Here is a 21,971-nt window from a genome sequence, read left to right as displayed (position 1 = left end):
GCCTCCGGTCTTGACATAGAATAAAGCTTTTCTATAATAACTTACAAGAAAGTCTTAATTCTATTAAAGACACGGAGGCAAGCATTATCCCATCCAGCGAGAGAAATAGCTGCGCAAGATATGCTTGAGGGCAGTTGCTCGCATTGCTTTTGGGGGTAAATGCCATTCTTGAGGCTATGTATATTTACAGAATAACACACCGATTTCTCGCCCACCCTCGCAAGGGGGACTAGGGTTGTCATTTGCATCAAGTAACCCTAGTTATTTTTCTTTTTCTTAGACAGTGACTACAGACAAGTCTGCCTGACCTCCGGATCAGCTCGGTTTCTCCTTCCACAAGAAGGCCTCAAGTAACAGTTTCATTCTTATGGTTAGCCAAGTTCGCAGCCTCGAAAGAGGAAGTTACATCATGTTCAGGACTATTTGGAAGGGCAGCTGTATGCCTATTGGTGAACTGGTGTCACATGTTGGTGACCAACTATGAACTCTGGTTAAGTTTCCTGGGAAATTGAGTTTTTGTTCCTTCAGAGACAGTTATGGACTAAAGCATTTGTTTTGTTGATATTTTATTAATATTTGAGTGCACCTTTTGTTATGGATACTCTGCTCGCAGTCAGGTGCATAAAATACTTGCTGCGGAGCTTCTTTTCATATGTTTAATAAAAGAAAGAAGTATAACGCTCGCCTTCGTGTCTTTAATAGAATTAAAACTTTCTTGTAAGTTATTATGGAAAATCTTTATTCTCTAACAGGTGCTACCTGCCTTTGCTACCAAATTTCCTCAAGATTTCTCATATCCCTGTGTTGGAAGTGTCAGTTTGGACTAGGAAGGACTGGGTGCAATCTGGAGCTCTCGCCACTTGAGCTTTATAGAGGACATCTTTCAGCCCCTGGAAGGCTTTTTCAGTCCTCATTCCATTTGACCTTTTTAGGGTACTTGGGAGAGGATATGGTATTCAGAGGAGAAGCTATGGCCCCATAGTTCTCAATGAGGTTCCTGTAATAACCAGTAAGTCCTAAGAAGGCTCTTACTTGAGTTGAAGTAGTTGCAGTGTCCCAGTCTTGTACAGCCTGTATTTTGCTGGGTAAGGGCTCGATTTCCCCTCCTCCTACCACATGACCAAGGTAGACCACACTTCTCTGACCAACTTGGCATTAACTTGCTTTGATGGTCAGATTGGCCTGTGGAAGAGCCTGCAACACATGTCCCAGGTGGTCAAAATGTTCTTCCCAGGTAGGGCTGAACACTGCTCGTCATCTACGTATGCCATGCAGAGGTCCTCTATCCCATTCAGAACATGGTTAACCATTCTCTGGAATGTGGCAGGTGCATTCTTTAAACCAAATGGCATGACCTTAAACTGGTACAAGACTTCTGGGGTTGAGAATGCCATCTTCTCCTTGGACTGGTCAATCATGGCAATCTGCCAATAACCACTGGTCAGGTCAAAAGTACTGAGTAATTTTGTTGGGCCCAGCTTATCCACCAGTTCATCTGTCCTTGGCAAGGGATTTTATTTAATTTAATTGCTTTTTTATATCGTGCCTAATACCGTACCAGAGTTCAGTTTCTAAGAGCAGCTCTGGGATCCGAACCTCTGTTCTGCATGGACTTGCTTCCAAGACCAGTGCGTTGCTCCTGTGCTATCCTCGATCAGTCTTGGTAACTGCATGTAAAGCCGTATAGTCCAAGTTCTTTAGCTCCTGCCTTTGGCACTAACAAATCTGGGCTAGCCCATGGACTTGTGGAATGTTCACCAACTCCAAGGCCAAGCATCTTATTGACCTCTTCTTTTATGTGATTCCTCGCATTATCTGACATCCTGTAGCCCCTGCTTTTAACAGGTACACTATCACCAGTGTCAATATCATGTGGCACCAAGGTGTCAAGCCTGGTGTAAGTGAGAACAGAGGGACAACGCGAGTTAAAGCCTTGCACTCCTCCTGTTGCTGCATTGTCAGATCAGTAGAGAGCTTTACCCCTTCTACTGACCCATCTGAAGGGTGTCCCCTTAGAAGATCTGGGGAGAGGCTCACTCTTCTTCTTGATCAGAAGCTAAGAGCATAGCTCCCATCTCTGGTCTGGAAACATAATCCTTCAGACAGTTGGCAGACTTGCCAAATAGTGGACCCCTCAAGTTGTCCTACAACTTTGAAGGGTCCCGCCCATTTGTCCTGCAAGACCCTGCGTCTTACTGGGACCATGATGAGAACTGTTTGGTCTGGAGTAAACTCTGTCATGTTTGCCTTCTGGTCGTGCCATTGCTTAACCCAAGCTTGACCAGCTTTGGATTCTCAGTAGCCTGTGTCATCATGAGTGCCATTCTTTGTCTGAGACCTAGCCGTCAGTAATCCTTACTGACTTGAGGGACGGATCACTTTCCAGACCCTCGATCAAGGCCAAAGGGCCTCTGACTAGATGACCATAAAGTAACTCAAAGGGGCTAAAGCCCACTCCAGCTTGAGGAACGGCTTTATAGGCAAATAGAAGGCATGGCAGAAGACAGTCCCACTTTCTTCTAAGTAGTTATTCCAAAGCTCCAATCATGCTCTTCATTGCTTTATTAAACCCCCCCCTACCAACCCATTTGTCGGATGGTAGGAGGCAGTTGAGAACTTGTAGGGAACCCCCCACAGGTTTTCCACACTGCATGTAGTGGGAGATACAATTTGACCCCTTGTCGGATACAACCTCCTTAAGAAATCCTAGTCCGGTAGAAAAATACCAAGTAGGGCATTAGCCACTGCCTGAGCAGTAACAGTTCTCATTGGACCAACAATGTCAATACCCACCCTCTCAAAAGTAACTCCCACAACTGGGAGAGGCACCAATGGTGCCACATTCCTAGCTCCACTCTCCACTCTCAGATAATTGGAAAGTGTGCCAACTCCTACAGCGATGTTCAATCTCTGCACTCATCTTGGGACAGTAAAAGTACAATGAGATCCTCTCCTTGGCCCTCTTAGAGCTTAAGGGACCAGCCAGAGGGACTTCACATGTGCCAACTGTAGGAATATGGGTCTCGATTCCTGGGCTACGACCAGTCTCATGAGGTCTCCTGAAATAGACTCCATAGGCTCACTGTAAAGAAGTCTATCCTCCCATTATAGCCTGTGCTTCCCAAGTTCTTGCCCTTCACTCTGGGAAGCTGCTTGCTGATGCAGACCTTCTAGTGAGGGATCATCTCTTTGTCCCCTACCGAGGTTGGTCCTTGAGGGTCCACCTTCTGCAAGCAGAGTATGCAGCTCAGGATGGTCTCTTAGATATAGATCTTCCAGACAGGGTTTAATCTCCTCTTCTGACTCATCAGAAGAGGGTTCTACAGGGAATTGTTTCGGCACTAACTCAGCCTCAGCTGCTAGTGGGGTCACAACAGGAGCCTTTTATCTTGTTGAAGTTTTAGGCTTTGTGCCCTGCTTTCATTTAGAGACTCTAGGTTTCCCCTTGGTCTCATTTGGAGGACCTCTTAAGGTTGCCACTCTGGCTTTCCTCGTCAACTCCATTCTCTTCTTTGAGGGGGTTGTGGTGTGCTGGAGACTAGACCTAAGGCCTTCAAATCTTTGCCCAACAGTACCTGTCCTGGTACGTCTGACTGAACACTTACAGGTATCTTTACAGACATCGGATTACACTTAATGATCGCTGGCAGTACTGGGCACATTTGGACTGGGCCTTCTGCTAACTTGGTAAGCCTTTTGGGAGCCTTGGCAACTTCCTCAGGTTGAAAGAAACTTTCATCTAACACCGTTAAACTGGCCCTAGTGTCTCTAATGGCAGGTGTGTCCTGACCATTTACAAGTACACTGTCTTTATACTACTCTTTAGTATCATCAGAAATGAAATTGTAGAACTCAATGTTCTGTTGCTCCCACAGTCCTAGAGATAGTCTTAGTTACTTACCTGTAACTGTATTTATCCAGCATTGGTATCTTCCATAGCTTCAAATGCTTGAATATTCCCCGGCAGACCGGGAATCCTCTGATTTAAATAATTATGAAACATTTTAAATATATACATTATTTCCATAGAAATATGACTGTAGATTGCCAATTATGGTCTATGAGCAATGCACTTGTGTAGTCCCTCCACCTCACTTTGGTCCTTTATGGACCTAACCAATGAGGTGGCAGGGATTAAGCTCTGCCCCAGTCAGCCATCTTCAAATTTTGAACTTTATAGACTACAGTATGATGGATGCTGAGCATAGGAGCAACCTCTAGGGGAGGCGTGTGGGCCTATGTGAATCTATGAAAGATACCAATGCTGGAGAAATACAGTTACAGGTAAGTAACTAAGACTTCGCCAGCATTGGATCTTTCATAGATTCAGATGCTTGAATAGAATACCAAGCAGTTAAAACATGCCCTCATCATATATACATAGATATGCAGAAAACTTCTGTGAGCCTTTGCCGTACAGCAACACAAAGGTTACATACCCAGGGAAAGGCAGGAGGAAGGCTGATCCTACCTTTTGCAAAAAGGTGGCGGAGCACTGCCTGGCCAACTGCAGATTCTTTGTTGGTATCTTCTGCCAGGTAGTAATGCTTGGCAAACGTGTGCAGAGTAATACAGGTAGCGGTTCTGCAAATGTCCTTCAATGCTACCCCTGTGTGAAACGCCACTGAATCTGCTCTCCCTCTGGTGGAGTGCGCCGAAGGAGGCCTTGTGAGGGCAGGGGGGTGGGGGGGATCGCCTTTAGACTGGTGACAGTGGGTGATACATTGAGAAACCCAACGTACCAAACTGTTTTGAAATATGTTGACCTTTAGTGCGGCCAGAAAAAGCAGTGAACAATCTGTTGGAGGAGCAGAACCCCTTAGTTCTCTGTAAGTAAAACTTTAGAACCCTCGCCACATCTAATGAATGCAAAGTTCTCTCTGCATTAGAGGTGTGATTCTGGAAGAAAGTTGGGAGGACAATGCGCTCCGTGAGAGTCATCTCCGACAAAAACTAGGGAAGGAATTTCGGATGAGTTCTCAGAATGATGCAGTCTTTCTGTAACAAGGTAAAAGGAGGTTCTGATGATGAAGCTTGTAACTCCCTGATCCTCCTGGCAGATGTGATGGCTATCAAGAAAACGGTTTTCCAAGATGAGAATTTTTATGTCACATCTATGAATAGGCTCGTAAGGTGGTTCCATTAGAGCTGTATGTACCGTGTTTAGGCTCCAGGATGGGACCAATGTTGGCGTAGGTGGTTAAGTATTCATTAGCCCTTTCAAGAAGCTCTTAGCTGGTTGAGTGAGCAATTACTGTTGATCTGGATTAGTCGTATATGCCGCTATGACCGATAGATGAACCTTGATAATGGATATAGCTAATCTTGCTTTGGCCAAGTACAGTAAGTAAGTTAGCACTTGTTCGACCGATGCTGTGAGTGGGTTCACTGATGATTTTTCGCACCGCTTGGAGAAACAAGTACATTTCTGGATATAGGTGATCCGAGCAGAAGGATCCCTAGATGCCTTGATAATATCCAGCAATCTGCAGGGAGATCCAGATTCATTAGCTTTTTGCTGCTCAGGAACCAGGCCTTGAGAGAGGCGCTCGCTGGGTCATGGTGAAGGATCTTGCGGTTCTGTTGAGTCAAAAGCTCCTGATGAGCTTTGAGATGAATCGGGGGCCAACAGGAGAGGCGTTGTAGGGTTGAGTACCAGATCTGCTGGGCCCAATCTGGTGCTATCAGGATCATTGAACAATTCTGTTCCTTCGGTCTGCGTAGCACTCTCGCTATGAGAGGGATGGGGGAATTTCCCTGTCCAATCCACTGAAAACGCATCTCCTATTGACTGATGCTCTGGGTACCGGGAGGTGAATTTGTGGCATTTCTTGTTGGCTTTGGTGGCGAAGAGGTCGATCTGTGGACGACCCCATTCGGAAAATATTTGTTGGACTTCTTTCTAGTCTAGTTCCCACTCGTGAGATGTTGTGAACTCTCTGCTTAGTTTGTCCGCTAGGACGTTGTCCACTCCCGGAAGATATTGCGCTTTGATTTGGACTCTGTGGTGCAATGCCCATGCCCATAGCAGTTGAGCTTCTTGTGACAAGATCTGACTTGGTGCCTCCTTGTTTGTTCGTGTAATGCATGGAGGTCGTATTGTCTGTCTGGATGGTCACCACCTGCCCGGCTAATACCGGGAGGAAGGCTTTCAGCACACACCGTATTACAGTTGAGAATCTTGAGTGGACCATGTGCCCTTAGCTTGGAGGTCTTCTAGATGAGCCCCCTCCCCCAGCCCGACAGAGATGAATCTGTCCTGAGGAGAAGATGTTGGTGCCTGAAAAGGCATTCCCTGTGACAGGTTCTAAGGTGTATTCCACCATCGAAGTGCCTTGTGTAATGTCTCAGGTAGTTGGACGGTATCCTCCCATGAACCGAGTGCTCGTTTCCATTGGTGGTCCCGGGCCTTCTGGATTAGTCTTATGCGAAGACTACAATTTGGTATGAGAATTATACATGAGGACATCAAACCCAGGAGATATTTGAAAGAACGTACCGTGGTTGCCTCTCTGTCTAGGAACCATGAGGTCAAGTGGAGAATAGCTGCTACTCTGTCTGCCGATGGTCTTACCCTGGGAATGCTGGTGTCGAGGTCCGCACCCTGGAAGAGAACTGTCTTGCTGAGGAACTGTGCAGGATTTTGTTTCATTTATTGAAAAACCTAACCCTTTTAAGAAGTTTATTGTTCGCGAAACTGCCAAGCGTGAGAGTTTGCATGAGCTTGCCCTTATCAACCAGTCATCCAAATATGGGAAGACTTCTGTTGCTGTCCCGAGTTCTGCCGTTACCAGTGCTAGACACTTGGTAAAAATTCTTGGTGCTGACTTTAGGCTGAAAGGGAGAACACAGAATTGGAAGTGTAACTCCCCTATTGCGAACCTCAGGAACTGCCTGTGGGCAAGGTGAATGGGAATGTGGAAGTAGGCGTCTTCCAAAATCTAGAGTGGCCAGGAAGTCGTGCCGGTTTAGCTAAGGTAAGACCCTTTGCAGGGATAGCATCTAGAATTTGATGCGCTTGATGAACTTGTTGAGCGCTCCAAGATCCAGTATAGGTCTCCACTGACCGTTTTTCTTTTTGATCAGAAAGAAACTGGAGTAGAAGCCTCTTCCCTTCTGTTGGTCTTGGACTGGTTCGTTAGCTGCTTTTTGAAGCAGTTTGTGAATTTCGGACATGACCAGTCTTTAAAAGATGTACCTTGCAAGGGGTGGGAGCAAAGGATGGAGGTTGATCCAGAAATTTTATGGTGTGACCCTTGCGGATCACATGTAACACCCACTTGTCCGATGTGATTGACTGCCAACGCTAGAGAAATCGGCTTACTATTCCCCCCACCGGGGTATGACGTTGAGGGGAAAGACATGATCTGTCAATTTTGCTTGCTCCAGGTCTTGCCCTGGGCAGAGCCACGCCTTCTCCTCTGGGAGTACCTGCTAGAGGATTGGTGGTATCTGTTGTCCTGGAAGGTGTTTCCCTGTGTTTTTTGGCCATAGGAGGGACGATTAAAGCTTCTGAATTTGGAGGATGAGCCTCGAAAAGATCTACAGTCTTTGTCTTTAAGGGAACTGATTGCTCGAGTTGTGTCTGTGTCCATCTTTATTCCTTTGAGGTGGTCATCGATCTCCTTACCAAATAAGTCTTGCCCATCGAAGGGCATGTCCAATATTTGTGCTTGGACCTCCGGTCTGAAGTTTCTAACTTTCATCCAGGCTTGTCTCCTCAGTACAGTACTGTGAGCCATTTGCCTGAAACCTGATTCCGCCACGTCCAGAGCTGCGTCAATCATACGATCTGAGGTAGCTTCCCCGTCTGCTATGATTGTTCTGGCTTCTTCCTGGAGATCCGCTGGTAAATGTTTGGTTAATTTAGACATACGTAGCCATAGCTCGCGTCAAACCGCGATGTCATGGCTAGTGCATTGCCCGCTCGGATGCTGAGAGGCTAACGAGGCTACCTTCCTGTCCATGGCCTCTAATTTACGGCCTTCCTTGTCAGGAGGTGCTGATAAATGCGATGAAAAATTGGCCAACTTTTTTCTGGCTGCCACTTTGATGACAGAATCTGGCTTAGTATGTCCCCTTAGACAAAGTGGCACTGTGTCAGGGGCTTTGTATTTCTTTTCAGGTCTTGAAACCAGAGCAGGAGTAGATAAAGATGTAGCCAATATCTTAGATACAGAGTCCCATATGGAATCAAGAAGAGGGATGGTAGGGACAGTCCTAGGTTTGTCCCGGTGCTCACAAAGCACTGACTTTTTCTCTTCAGATGTGACTTGTAACTTGAATAAGTCTGCAGCTTTGCCGATAATAGCATGAAAAGATACCAAATCGTCCGGTGGTGAAGAATCACCTGAAGAGTCTTTCTTTCTAGGTTTTTCAACTATGTAATCGTCCCATTCGCTATGAGTGTCAGGCTCATGTGTAATCTCCCCTTCCTCGGGGTCTCAAAAATCTCAAACAATCCGCTTGCCAGTCTGAGATCAATGCGGTTGAAGGTACAATTGTAGGATCTCGAACAGGTGATCTTGGCCTAGGTGATCTTGGAGATGGGACCCTTGTCGGTGAAGCACTGAGCGTCCTGCTTCTGGATCTGCGAGGAGGCGCAGGTGAACGTGCCCCTTTATGTGGCCTACTCCTGGAAGGGGACTCTCTAGGTGTGCTATGTAGAGGCGAGATGTTCCTCTGTGGAGGGGTTACCTCTTTCGGTAAGGATGACTTATTCTTTTCCGTTTGACATCTGTTGAATTCTTCAATGATCCTTTGCATTGACTCCATGAGTGCTGGATCGTAAGGATCGCGGGTTCCTCCGTAGTTGGTTGCCAGGGAGGGGGTGAGAAAAGGTTGCTCACCAAGGAATTCTTTGTCTGAAAACTCCTACTGAAGAATGATGTCTGGGAAATCTGCCATCTCTCTTAAAGGAGATAGTTGTGCTCCTATTGGTTCATGAGTCTCTAATATAGGAGGCACCATTGTTTCATTGGATGGTGTAACAGTGGCGTCTGTGGCGGTTGTTTTGGGTTTTGTTTTCTCTGTGGATGAAGGAATTGACTGTCGTCGACTGCGTCTTCGTATGCTTTGTCGACGATGACTTTGTCGACGGTTGACTGTTTATCAGTCAATGGGATCTTCATGGACGAGTGATGGGAATCTGTCATTACCACTGTGAAGGGGCACAAGTAGTGCCACAAGCAGGCGCCCACCAGAACCGTGAGGGCCTTAAACCACTACAAAAGGGCTCCTGGAGCCAGTCCTGGCGCCTTTGGCACCAGGCTCATATGTAGGAAGGAAGGGCTGTTCAAACTAGGTCCCATTTATGTACATGGGCCTTTAAATCCAACATGAAAGCACCCACACAGTCTAGTTCTAAGAACCAAGCCATGCGGTCTAGTGTTTTGGGTGTGGCATGCCTGGAACTACTTTCACTGATACTACTTTCCCTGGGCTATATAAACCACACCCTGACTGTAGAACACTCTTTGTGTTATTCTGCAATCAGCAGCGTGACGCTCACCGTGTCCAGCACCTGGTCTTCAGCGTCTTCCTGTAATCCTGCAAGAACAAGATTATTCTGTTTTACCTGAGAAAACACCATCCAGCACTCAGCATCTCAACTGGGCTGCAATCTGTGGAAACCAAGAGAAGAAGAAACATCACTCACCTGTGAGTACTAGCTTAAGGACTTCCGGCAAACCGCTACCACAGCTGCTGTTAGAACATTGCGACCTGCAATAACGAGAAAGGGAAAAACAATATTAGAACGCGTGCTTCCAAAACATCGAATTCCATCACTTACCTGAATTCCATTGCGCTACGCCACGCTTCCATCCAGAGCACCACAGCAACATCTGCAAAAGTAAAGAGACATATTCAGGTTCGCTTTCAATATTAAACAACCACACAGCGCTGTACTTACCTTAACGGATTCCGAGGGCCTGTTTTTCATTGCGCTCTCATCCACTCGCAGCACCACAGCGGCCTGTGAGGAGAAGAAGAAAACACAGGTTAGCTTTAAAAGACAAAGGCGCTGCGCTTTGCGCTTTCTCTTACCTAGAAACGTGCCTCTCCATCCGGCACACCAGCATCAAGACCTTCACACCTGAAAAGAAGGAGATAAAGAGATTAACGAACTCCCACCATAAACAGAACAAAGACTTACAACCTACCTGCCTACTAGCAGATTCGGGGTCACAGCAGGCCAGGGTCCAAGGAAGGCGTACTGCACCAGTGAAGCAACTCTGGCAGCTCACCAACAAATGTCAAGCGCCCCTGCACAAGAAACTCAGGACGGATAGCTCACCCTACAAATAACTAAGGTGAGAAAAGAATCCAGTGGGAAGGGAATCGGTCAGAGGGAGGTGGGAAATTCACCCATTAGAGACAGTTATCACAAATCCTCCCTTCTGTAATTGCAGATTCATCATTCAGCACTGGGCAACTACGCATCCAGGGTTCCAGATCTCTGAGCCTTCCAGACGTCCCGGGGCTATCAGGTGAGCATAACAACTCCTTCGTCGACGAATGTTTCGTGGAGGCTGATTTCGAGGACAAAGATTTGTTAGTCGATGACTAGGTTTGAAGTGTCGTCGTGGTGGACGATACGGGTTTCGTTGACGGCTTGGTCCTCGATGGGCCTCTATCGCTATAGCTGCTCGTAGACGGTTTATCCGTTGACGATTGCCCCTAGGTTTTTTTTTTTTAAAACGCCTCCTTACCTTTGGAGGTGTTTTTTTTTTCTTCAGGATGAGGTTTCTTGTGATCCCCAGAGCCCAAAGGGGGTAGTTCCACCTTCCTCTTACAGGAGGAAGAGACGCTCCTTTCCACTGAAGAGGCCCTTCTCTTTGAAGTTTGCCTCTCAGATGGTTTAGTAGAATGTACACGAGGTGTCTTGGCAGATTCTTTGTCAGAAGATAGACCTTTGGCTTCTAAATGTAAAAGAAGTCTTCTGTGTCTGTCCTGCAGGGTTTATTTGGAGAAAGTCCTGCAAATGTCACATTTACTGATATCATGAGGATACAGGCAGTAGATGCATTGCTCCTGAAGATCCTTCATGTATACCAGTTTCTTCATGCACCTCGTGAAGTCCCTGAACAGGGAAGGCTTTTTGGCAGTTGGAAGTTCAGCCATGATATGAAGAGGATTTCACTCGACGAATTTTAGGTGAGAAAGTATTTTCTGAGCCCAGAAACAAAGAGCAGAAAGAGCTTGATCAGGAGATCGCAAAAAGATCTATTTTGAGATTAAAAAAAAGATATCTAACAGGAGAAAGATTTCAAAAAGCTCAGAGCTGGAGGATTCCCTTTGTTAGACTGCAGTGAAAAATCTGAAGATGGCTGACTGGGGCGGAGCATGAAACCCTGCCACCTCATTGGTTAGGTCGAAATGGTGGCAAGCGTTGCAGGTGGCACCCCTTACATATCTTGCACTGCAAGCTTGTCCATCAAGTTGTATAAATAATTTTTGTCACTTTAGAATATGATACTGGAGAGGTGTCATAATTTTGTAATTTCCGACATTTCTCTTATTTTATATTCTTAATTGTAATTGTTGGAATAGTTGCAGCTAGATTCAGAATTAATTTTTCGGACTGTGCATGCATTTCGAGATTGGGGTCAGTATTAGGACTGCCCCTTTTCAAATTGCTCTGATCCTCCCCGGTAGATTGGTCTTCCCTTTCCTTTCCACCTGGGGGGCTATTGCACATTGCACTTTGTATTCATCCTGCATTGCAGGGAGCCTAAGTGGTTGTCATGCACTTTATCTGTATATATTCCATATTGATTGTTTTTATGCTGTTTTATGATGGATTCAGTACCATATGTTACATGATTTGATATGTAAACAATAAAGATTAATTGATTTTTATTATCCTTGACCTGGCCTATCCCCTCATTTGGGCTCCCATACAATGGTTACTTATTTTGCTCGAGTGTCTTAGCAATTTGTCCCACGTTACCCACATCTCCTTGTCTATTTACCTCATTGGTTAGGGCCATAAAGGACCAAAGTGAGGTGGAGGGACCACACAAGTGAATTGCTCATAGACCATAATGGGAAATCTACAGTCATATTTCTATGGAAATGTACATATTTGAAATTTGTAATTATTTAAATCTCTGAGGATTCCCGGTCTGACGACGGGAAATATTCAAGCATCTGAATCTATGAAAGATCCAATGCTGGAGAACTAAAGAAACTCTAGCCTTAACAATGGCTTCTTCAGCTGGAGGGCGACAGCTAGCCCGTCACGGGTATATCCACATCATGTGTGAATGCTAAGCTGACAGAGGGGATCCCTGAAGGTTTACCTTTACATCTCCTTTCACATGGTCACCAGACCCACAAACCACACATTTCCCAAATGTCTTTTGGAATGGGGGGTTTCTGATAACATTCCTCTTGTTTGTGCCCAGAGGTTTCACTGGCGCTATAGGGTTGATTAGGGGGATATTTTCCCTTGTTATGTTTGTGGCCCTCTTTTGGTGGGGGTTTTTGGAATGATTCTTCTCATCCTTTTTATGCTTTTTCCCCTTCCTCCTACTTGTGAGGAGCCCCAGAATCCTTGTGAGTAGCACTGTTGGCCACCCGCAAGTCAGCAGCAACTGCTAGCTTCTTGGGGTCCAGTTCTTTAGAGTCAGCAAGGTGCTGTCTCAGCTCTGGGGGAACAGAATACTTTCCAGCATGAAGAGCCGCCTCATGCCATCATAAGAACTCACTTTGTAACCCTTAATCCACCCATCTAAGTGTTTCAGGCTTTCACACACCCTAGTGGCGCACAAGTTACAATCTCCTCTTCTGGTCAGTCATAAAACCATTTCAGGTATTGGGAAGGGATCTCCCAAACCTGGCTATGAGCAGTTTTTACCAACTGGTAATCTTGTCTATCAACATCATTCAACTTCATCCCAGCCATTCTGGGGGAGCCTAGATATTACCCATGGAATGAACTCACTTTCACAAATATCTTGTACTTTACATGTAAACTCAAATATACTCAGCCAATCAAGAATATCAGTTTTCACATCATACAAACAAACTCACCAAATCTTTGGTGAGACCAGGCTACCCGCTTCTGGTGTGGTCTGGCAAAGATGGCTCTGAAACAGAAGTGGAATCAAGGGACAACCTTTTCATCTCTAGATCATTTATCTCCTCCCCCACTCCCCCAAGTTGCAGTTCCGTCCTCATTTGTCTCTCATTTCAGACTGAATCTCCAGTTTTCTAAATTCAAGCTGCATTTTCATTTTCTATCTCTCTAGAACCAGCTCAGATGACATGTTAGATACAGGTAGGGGTCAGGTTAGAGGATTGGTAGGTGGATCAGCAGTTCAACTTGCCACCATTTCATCAAATACCTCATTTTATGGAAGTTGAGGGCTAAAAGTTACACTTTCACCATCGTTATCTTCAAGATCAATTCTGGAAGTAGGGTTATAGGCCTACTTGCAGTTTGGTAATCCAACACGTTTTGGATCAAGTCAGGCTTTTTTCCTTTTGTACCAAGACATTTATCTTTACACATTTCCTTCAGTTTTTCAACAATAAGAAACATAAGAGCTTCTGCCTTATAGACTTTCAAAGTCGACAGTTATAGTACTTTACAGTATAGTGACCTTGAGGATGGATTTTTTGAGTGCAATACAACTAGGGATCAATGTAATCCAACCTACACAAATCCCACCAGATTTAACACCAGTGTTAGGGGAGTTTTCCTAAAATCCTACTGGTAATAAAAATTAAGGAAGCTATCCCAGTGGTTTGTAGATTTCCAACTCTTAGTATCAGTCTGTACTAACTCAGGACCTTGGTAGAGTGGCAGAGCAGTCAATCTTATTTTAAGAAGATTTAAGCTGTAGGTAAGTACACTGAACCTTAGTTAGGCATGCATACCAAACAAACTCTTACACTTCTAACTTATATAAAATTATTTATACACTAGAATCACTTCTAATACTTTAGACGTTTACACCAGAACACTTCAGAATACTTGGGAATACATTACAAAGAGCACTTTCACTTTTTTGCTTGTTCGCGGTTACATTTTTAGCAACGTTAGAAAGGGAAAAGACAATGTTATTGTATATCGGTTATTACCCGCACCTGTGGATTCGGACGGTTCACAGGGTAATATATTTACCCTGCAAACACATAGTAAAGGCACTTAAAGGGAGGAAAACAGTTTTTTAGTGTAACATTAGCTTGGTTCAAGGTTCTAGAGAGGATTAGTCCCAAAAACGCAACCCTAGGAAGTTCAGAGAGGGATCACAGTCCTGACAAGCAGCAGAATACGAAGGGTTCCTGTGGATTTCTTCTAGACTAGTGTTATAGAAGTAGCAAGTTAACTACTAACAAGGGAGACCTGTTAAGGACTCAAAGGGACACAAGCAGCAGCTTCAGTCAGAGGTGCATGGGGGTGACTTGACACTTCTAGGTGCACTCCAACGCTTTGGAGCGACTTCAGGTAAGCAATACCTTTTTCCCCACTGTACCTTAGGTTAGAAGAAAATGTTTGCACTGGATGCTCAGCGACGTCGCAGCTCTGGACGAGCCCTCCAGATTCCTTGGTCTGATGCCTGATGGCAGAACAATGGACGGGGTCTCTCAGCAGCAGTCTCGAGAGAGGACCTGCTACACGACTTTCAGCAACTTCTTGGTTCACAGCAGTTTTGGGGCCTTTTCTGCAGCACCACAGGACACAGATCACACGGTCAATCTTCACTTCCTGCAGTCCCACATTCTGATGACTGGGTCTGGGCGAGTTGGATCGGATCTCTGGAGTGTCCTTAGGGGTTCAGAAAAGATTTGGACAGACGGTCTTTCTAAGACGATGCACCCCTTGGGCATCAAGTCTCCTGGTATTGGGGTTCTGCAGCTCTGGAAACACCTAGGACTTCTGGAGAAGCTCAATACAAAGTTAGTCTTGGGACTGGTTGTTCCCACCAGCCAAAGGGAAGGAGGAGTCCTCCTTGGAGCTCCTCTGTCACACAGAAAACAGGGTCAGGACAGAAGTGGTCGCTTCACAGTGTTGCAAAGTGTCTACAGGCGTGTCTGGTCGTCTTCTTTGGTTACTTCAGCTTCCAGTGGTCGACTTGCTTTTCACTCCAGAATCCTCACCTTTTATACAGTTCCAGCACACACTCCTCTGCAATCTCTCTCAGCATTTTACAGAAAGGGGCGTTTGGCTGTCCAATCAGGACAGCCAGACCCCCTGGGGGAGCTGGTCCTATTCAGGCACTCCGGCAGACAAAGGACAGGGGGGGGGGTGGAAGTCCCCCCCCTTCCACTTCCTGCCTGCCCAGATACTCTGTAGCCTAGGCGGGGATACCGAAGGTTTCCTGCCAGAGAAAACATACACACTGACCTCCCCCTCCCAGAAAGGTAAAAGAATGTCTAACAAAGAACAACCACACTATTAATGGTGTAAAAAGAAGAGGCCCCAAGTTGGTACTTGGGTGCCCCTATTGTGCATTACTGCGTCTATGGACATAGCCTGCGGTACAAAAAGTACACAATTGTTGGTAGAACACGTCCACTGCAACCACCCATAACTAGGAGATTGTCTATGTGACTAAATAGTCACAGGAGCAGAGAGAAGGGGATACTAGGTATCCCTTTGGCACTCCACTGAAGGTGGTGTGTGCCAATCGCACAGATTAGAGAGCTTTTGGAAAGATACTAAGTAGCTCTCTATCCTGGAGAATTGTGGTTACTCGAGGATATAGAAAAATAATCTTAAAGGAGGACCCTAAGGGACCCCAGCAACACTATAAGATGCTGTGTGCTGCAGTAGTAAAAATAAAGATGCCTTTAAGAGCTATGGAGCAGAGACTCCATAGTACAGGTAGAATACAAAGAAGAGTTCCAAATGACAGAGCCAACGAGAATGAATGAGTGGAAAAAGGCTCCACTCTTTCAGGATTGAAATAAAAAGGTCCAGAAGTCCATTAAAAAGTACTGGGGGTCTCGCTAGGAGAGGGGATGAAGCATACAAATGATAAATCTCCCTAACAGAAGACAAGCTGGTAGTTAACAGGAGAAGCCTCCCTGGGCTGAGTAACAGGAGTGGTGTCCAAGATATTGAAAATCTTGTCAGGCTCTGAATCATGTAATGACCCTCATTACAGCAACGCTGCACACACCGAACGCACGTCTTTCGGCAGCAGGCTGACAATAGGGACTAGACTCCGCACACGGCGCCTAACTAACTCAGAAATAAAGACGAAGGACGACTAAATACCACTTGAGCCTCCCCCATTTTTGGGTTCTTCAACACAGAGGAACAATTGTATTTTCTAACAAACATCCACACCTAGAGCACTACCTCTGGAGTGCGAGCTGCACACAGCAAACAAGAGGGGCCGCCAGGGTTTCCTCCCTGCCCCCCACGCATAACCATTGCAACCACCCCTGTATCCTGCGACGCCCAGTCCGGAGAGCCTGCACGATTAAGAGAGTGTCCACAAGGTTTCTGTGGGGTCACTCAACCGCCCTGAAGGCGGCGGCTTCCATGTCCCTCTAATTTTGATACATGATGGACGCCATTGCCGCCGAAACGTCAGTTTTCAAGCAAGGGGGACTTATGTACCAACTCAATTTGGTTCAGTGAGACAATACAGCATATTGATTGTCACACTTTTTGATGTGGAACTCCCACCTCTATACCCCCTGCGACGTTGGCATATAACCAGTTGGCATACAACCAGTTGGAATCTTCTGGCACATAACCAGTTGGGATCACTTTGTCCCAATAGAACTTTCCAGCATAGACATCTAACCATTGGGAATTAGACTGAACTTACCCAGATAGATAGCTCTAAGACTACTGCAATAACTCAGGAATTTGTTTCAACGCAAACACTCATGAAGAGTACAAGTTGTTGATCAGTATCAATTTTTCTGCTCTATGTCTAATTTTAGAATTTTTCTTTACAACACTATGTTCAAGTTGTATTATTGTTTTATTTGAAAACATTATGGTTTGGTTTTGTTTGTAATCAATGTTAAATGTTTTGCACAAAATCGCAAGTGCGTGTGTTCAATACAAGTTATCTATTTTCACAACCCCTCGTGTGTATGTGGGTTTTCCTTCTGGACTTGTTCTTTTGGGTTAAAATTTCTTTCAAGATACATTCTATTAGTAAAACCAGTGAAGGTTCCTCGATTTCACAAATTGGTCATGCTTTACTCAATGACAAACAATCAAGATGAACCTTTCCCAGTAGCAGTACTAGTTTCTTTGTATTAGTGTATTTTGTACCCGAGTCTGCTACTCCTCACCACGGGTACACCGAATATTTGAGTGCCGTTTCTGAATCATGAGCAGGGGTAGTGGGCCAGGACCCCTGATCATCAGTATTAAGGCAGGTGTCTGGGTCTTGAGAGAGAGGGTGCTGGGACCCATCATCATGATCTGGGACACAGAGGAGGTCATCACTTTGATCATACCGATTGTCCTGAAAAATATCAGAGGGATCAGGTAGCTTGGATCCAGGAAATGTAGGGCGGACCAAGGGTGGCTGAAGCATAGGGCCCTCCTCGAAGGAATGAGATCTTTTGTGATGAACCTCATCAAATTAAGCTGAAAACCCAATAAATTCAGAGACTTTGTCCATACACTCAAACCTTTCCCTAGTCCATAAGCTGGTAGTTGGGTTTTCTGGAAGTTGGAAAGCTAAATCTTCCTGAATAGGGCATTTGAGCCCTTGTAAGGACTGGGATAATGGAGAGGGGGCCTGGGTATAGCCTGGAAGAAAAGAGAAGGGTATCTGGGGACCAAAACCAGTCCCGGTGGGAAAGAGACTTTGCATGCTTTTCCCTTAATTTAGGGTGAGTTTGAATTAAAGAAGCACGTTTCAACATGTCTGTCAACATGCCAGAAACAGGCGCCGAAACTTTAGGAGAGTCACCCTGAGAAGCGGAAGACTTGGGACTATGCACTATGCACAAAACGTGCGGGCGGAGGCACAGTGGGCTGAGAACCCTCAGGTATACCAGACACAGCTAAAACCTTTGACAGGCCTTCAAGTGCCAAAGACCTCTCAGAGTATCGCCAAAGGAGCCGGAGGGGTGGTGCTTTTAGTCTTGGTATGAGAATGTGTTCCCCCTGTCAGCGGTAGGGCTGGGGACAGGCACGTGGGAGCCAGCCGACTCCACAACGATGTCTTCGGCCTCCGAACTGGAGCCGTGGCTGCTGGAGGAATCCTTGTCCAAGGAGACAGCGCTGGCAGGACAATGGGACTCTTCCTGAATGGCATAGACCGCCCACCGCTTTGTGCGCCTTTCTTTAAGCGCTTTAGGCTTAAAGAGTCGACAGGCCTTGCAACACCACTCATCGTGGTCACAAGGTAAACAGCTACTACACTCCTTAGGAGTATCCTTCCACAGAAACTTCCGATAACAGGAAGGGCAAAAATATAATCGAGTTCTCTAGATCATGAAGTGGAAATGTCAAGAATAAGGGTCTCCACTCTCCCTACTGTAAAGGTCGAAGCCTGAAGGTGAAGGCCACCACCAGCCATCGTGAATACAATCAGAGATTTGCAGGGCAGCAGACAGCAATAAATCTTGTTAAGACGAGCTCTCGAGGAAAGCTACTGACCAGCATGGCGGAAAAAAACCAATCTGGGGAACCTCAGCGCATGATATATCATGGGTACTCTACATGTCACATTAGAGATCGTGTCACAGACCCGGCCAAACAATCTCTAAACACATGCATCTTTGACAGAAGGTGGGAGCTGGGTAAACAGTCCTAGGAAGGAGAGGAAGAATGGATATTTTTGGAAAACAAATTGCATTAAAAAATTGCACAAAAACTGAAAGAACTTTAAATCTTACCTTGGCAAACTGTTCATATCGTGCCTTCACAGCTGGGTTACTTAGGATGCTGGTAGCTGTCAGCACACTCAGCCTTTCAAACTGTTCCTTATAAGCCTTACATTTAAAAAAAAAGATTTTTGAATATACACAGTTATTTTATTTGCATTTTATTGTGCATTGGTTAAATACAAGTTTAACCTCAACAATAGACCGTTAGGAATAAATACAGAAATAAAATGCACTATGTACAGCAAAATAATAAAAGGTACATTCTAAAATATAAAAAAATACAACCAAGCAATGTATAACCCCAATCATTCACAAATAAGACGTTGCATATATATTACGTTGTTCATAGCTACAAGCAACGCTACTAATTAAGACATCCCCAGGATTATACTTTTAAGAAGAACAAGTTACTCTCTTACCTGGTAACGTTCTTTCGATGGGATGGTCCGACGACGTATTCCATATCTTTGACAGTAATCACCACAGCTGTGCTGCTTTGGAAAATTTTCGGCGTCTGCGTCCTGGGTCGATGCGCCGTCCCAGAGGACCTCCTCCGACGGCCGACGTCACCTGATGTGATAAGTAGGACGCACGACGCCCGTAGCCTCAGTTGTAGTTTTTCCCCCAGAACGAGTTACACCAGTCTTCTGCCAGTCAGACACACAAGGCCTTGCAGAAACGTAAGCTGCAATCGCAGAAAATTCTGCAGTGGGGAAGGTAGGGAGGGAGCGATATGGAATACATCGTCCGACCATCCCATCGAAAGAACGTTAGAGAGTAACTTGTTCTTCGAGGGGATTGGGTCCTCCGACGTACTCCATATCTTTGACAGACTCCCAAAGCAGTACCAAAGCAACGAGGTGGGAAAAGAATTTAGAACACAAATTTAGCATGCCCAATCAAATTGCGGAATAAAGGACTGCCTTGCCAAAGGCCAGATCCTGTCCTCGGATGGACTCGAGGGAGTAGTGATGTACAAAAGTATGTACAGAAGCCCAGGTGGCTGCATCACATATGTTACGAATAGGAACACCCCTCTGTAGGGCAGTAGATGCAGCCATACCCCTTGTAGAATGGGCCCGCAAGCCAGCCGGTGGGTCCTTACCCGCCAAGCGGTAGATAGCCAAAATAATCCAACGAGACAAAGTCTGTTTCGTCACAGCTTGTCCCAAACGCTTTCCAGCATAACCAATGAAGTGTTGATCGTCCACTCTGACCCGGGACATGCGTGAAATATAAAAGCTCAACGCTCTCCTAGGATCAAGCCTATGGAGCCTCTCCTCTTCCTTACCAGGATGCGGAGGAGGATAGAATGCCGGAAGAACAACCTTCTGGCCCAAATGAAATTCCGAAACCACCTTCGGAAGAAAGGAAGGACGAACTCGAAGGACAACCCTGTCGTTATGAAACACAGTGAAGGGTGGCTTAACTGAAAGTGCCTGTAACTCACTCACTCTGCGAGCATAAGTAACCACAACCAAAAACACAGTTTTAAGAGTTAGCAATCTCAAAGGGCAAGAATGCAAAGGCTCAAACGGAGCCCCCATAAGAAACTTAAGAACAAGGTTCAAATCCCGACCGGGCACCAGAAAAGGTGACGGAGAGAACACATTAGTGAGCCCTTTCAAAAACTGAGAAATTAAAGGAATCTTAAAATAGGAACATTCTTCAGACGAACGCTTAAATATGGACAGCGCCGCCAGGTAACCTTTAATGGTACCCACTTGCAAGCCCCTGTGGGCCAAGGAAAGCAAAAAAGACAGAACCATGGCAATGTCACACTCAAAGGATCCACATTCGTAACTCTGCACCAGTCGCAGAATTTACGCCAACGGTACAGAGACTTTGTTGCCGGCCGTCTGGCCGAGAGCAACACCTCCAACACGTCTTCAGGGAGGTCCCAATCCTTATACCTCAACCTTTCAGAAACCAAGCGTGAAGGTTGAGGGATCTGACCTCTGGATGGAGAACCTGACCCCCCTCCCGTGAGAGCAGATCGTCTCAGTAGGTATGACGACGTGGAGGGCAGATGGACAAGTCGAGAAGGTCCGGGTACCACGTCCTCCAGGCCCACGCCGGAGCAATGAGGATCATCCGGGGACCGAACCTCCGTAACCTCCGCAGTACTTGCGGGATGACGGGGACTAGAGGAAACACGTACAGCAGTGGGAATGACCACTCCACCACAAACGCGTCTCCTAAGGCTCCTTTTGGAGGAAATTCCCGTGAGCAGAACCTTTCGCACTTCCGGTTGACACTGGAGGCAAACAGATCCTCTTGAGGGGTCCCCCAAAGGGCGAAGATCTCCAGAAGAATCTCCTGAGCCAGCTCCCACTCGTGAGAGATCGTGCTCTGCCTGCTCAGAGCTCCGCCGTCTCGTTGTCGTCTCCGGCCAGATGAACAGCCGAGATCGAAACTTCCTGCTGGATGGCCCAGAACTCGAGCTGCATCGCCTCCCTGCACAGAGGACGTGACCCTGCCCTCCCTTTTTTGTTGAGGTAGTGCATGGCCACCGTGTTGTCCGTTAGAATCAGGACACTCTTTCCTCGCACAGTCGGCAGAAAAGCCTTCAGGGCTAGCCTGACGGCCCTCAGCTCCAACAGATTGCTATGGAGTCTGGACTCCGACGGAGAACGACTGCTGACTGTCAACTCGTTGGCATGAGCTCCCCATCCCGTGAGGGATGCGTCCGTCACGATCGTCCCCTCCGGCCAGGGCAGCCAAAATGGGGCCCCCTTCATCAGATTGCCTTCAACGGCCCACCACAGAAGGTCCTGGGCGACCGAGGGCGGCACCTGAACACGGTCCGACATCCTGCCGGAAGAGTGCGACCACTGCATCTTGAGTGCCCACTGCAAAGATCTCATCCGCAGACGAGGCTCTGGCACCGGAAGAATGCAGGATGCCATGAGGCCGAGTAACCTCAAGAACTCGAATGCCGGGAGCGTCTGGGCAAGTTGTGCACCATCTGCTGAATGTGAAGAGCCCTTACCTGGGGAGGAAAAAACAGCCCCAGGGATGTGTTGCGCACTGCTACGATGTACTGGAGCCGCTGTGTTGGCGTCAAATGGGACTTCTTTAAATTGAGGGAGAAGCCCAGCTTGTGAAGGGAGTGGCAGGTGACGGACAGATGATCCAGGACTTGC

At 46.4% G+C, this 21,971-nt stretch overlaps 1 protein-coding gene across 4 annotated transcripts in view; it reads right to left on the bottom strand.

Annotated features, from left to right (window-relative positions):
• Nucleotides 1–21,971, bottom strand: part of LOC138541496 (DBIRD complex subunit ZNF326-like) — a 1,377,506-nt gene that overhangs the window by 442,770 nt on the left and 912,765 nt on the right. For all 4 annotated transcript variants that reach the window (XM_069641765.1, XM_069641762.1, XM_069641763.1 and 1 more), the window contains one exon: nucleotides 18,835–18,930. In XM_069641765.1, coding sequence (XP_069497866.1) covers nucleotides 18,835–18,930 — 96 coding nt within the window. The remainder of the gene's footprint in view (nucleotides 1–18,834; nucleotides 18,931–21,971) is intronic.

This window comes from Ambystoma mexicanum, chromosome 1q, assembly GCF_040938575.1.
Source record: "Ambystoma mexicanum isolate Mex_15411 chromosome 1q, UKY_AmexF1_1, whole genome shotgun sequence".
NCBI lineage: Eukaryota > Metazoa > Chordata > Amphibia > Caudata > Ambystomatidae > Ambystoma > Ambystoma mexicanum.
The sequence above is the reverse complement of the archived record's forward strand: the minus strand, read 5'-3'. Positions and strand labels throughout refer to the sequence as shown.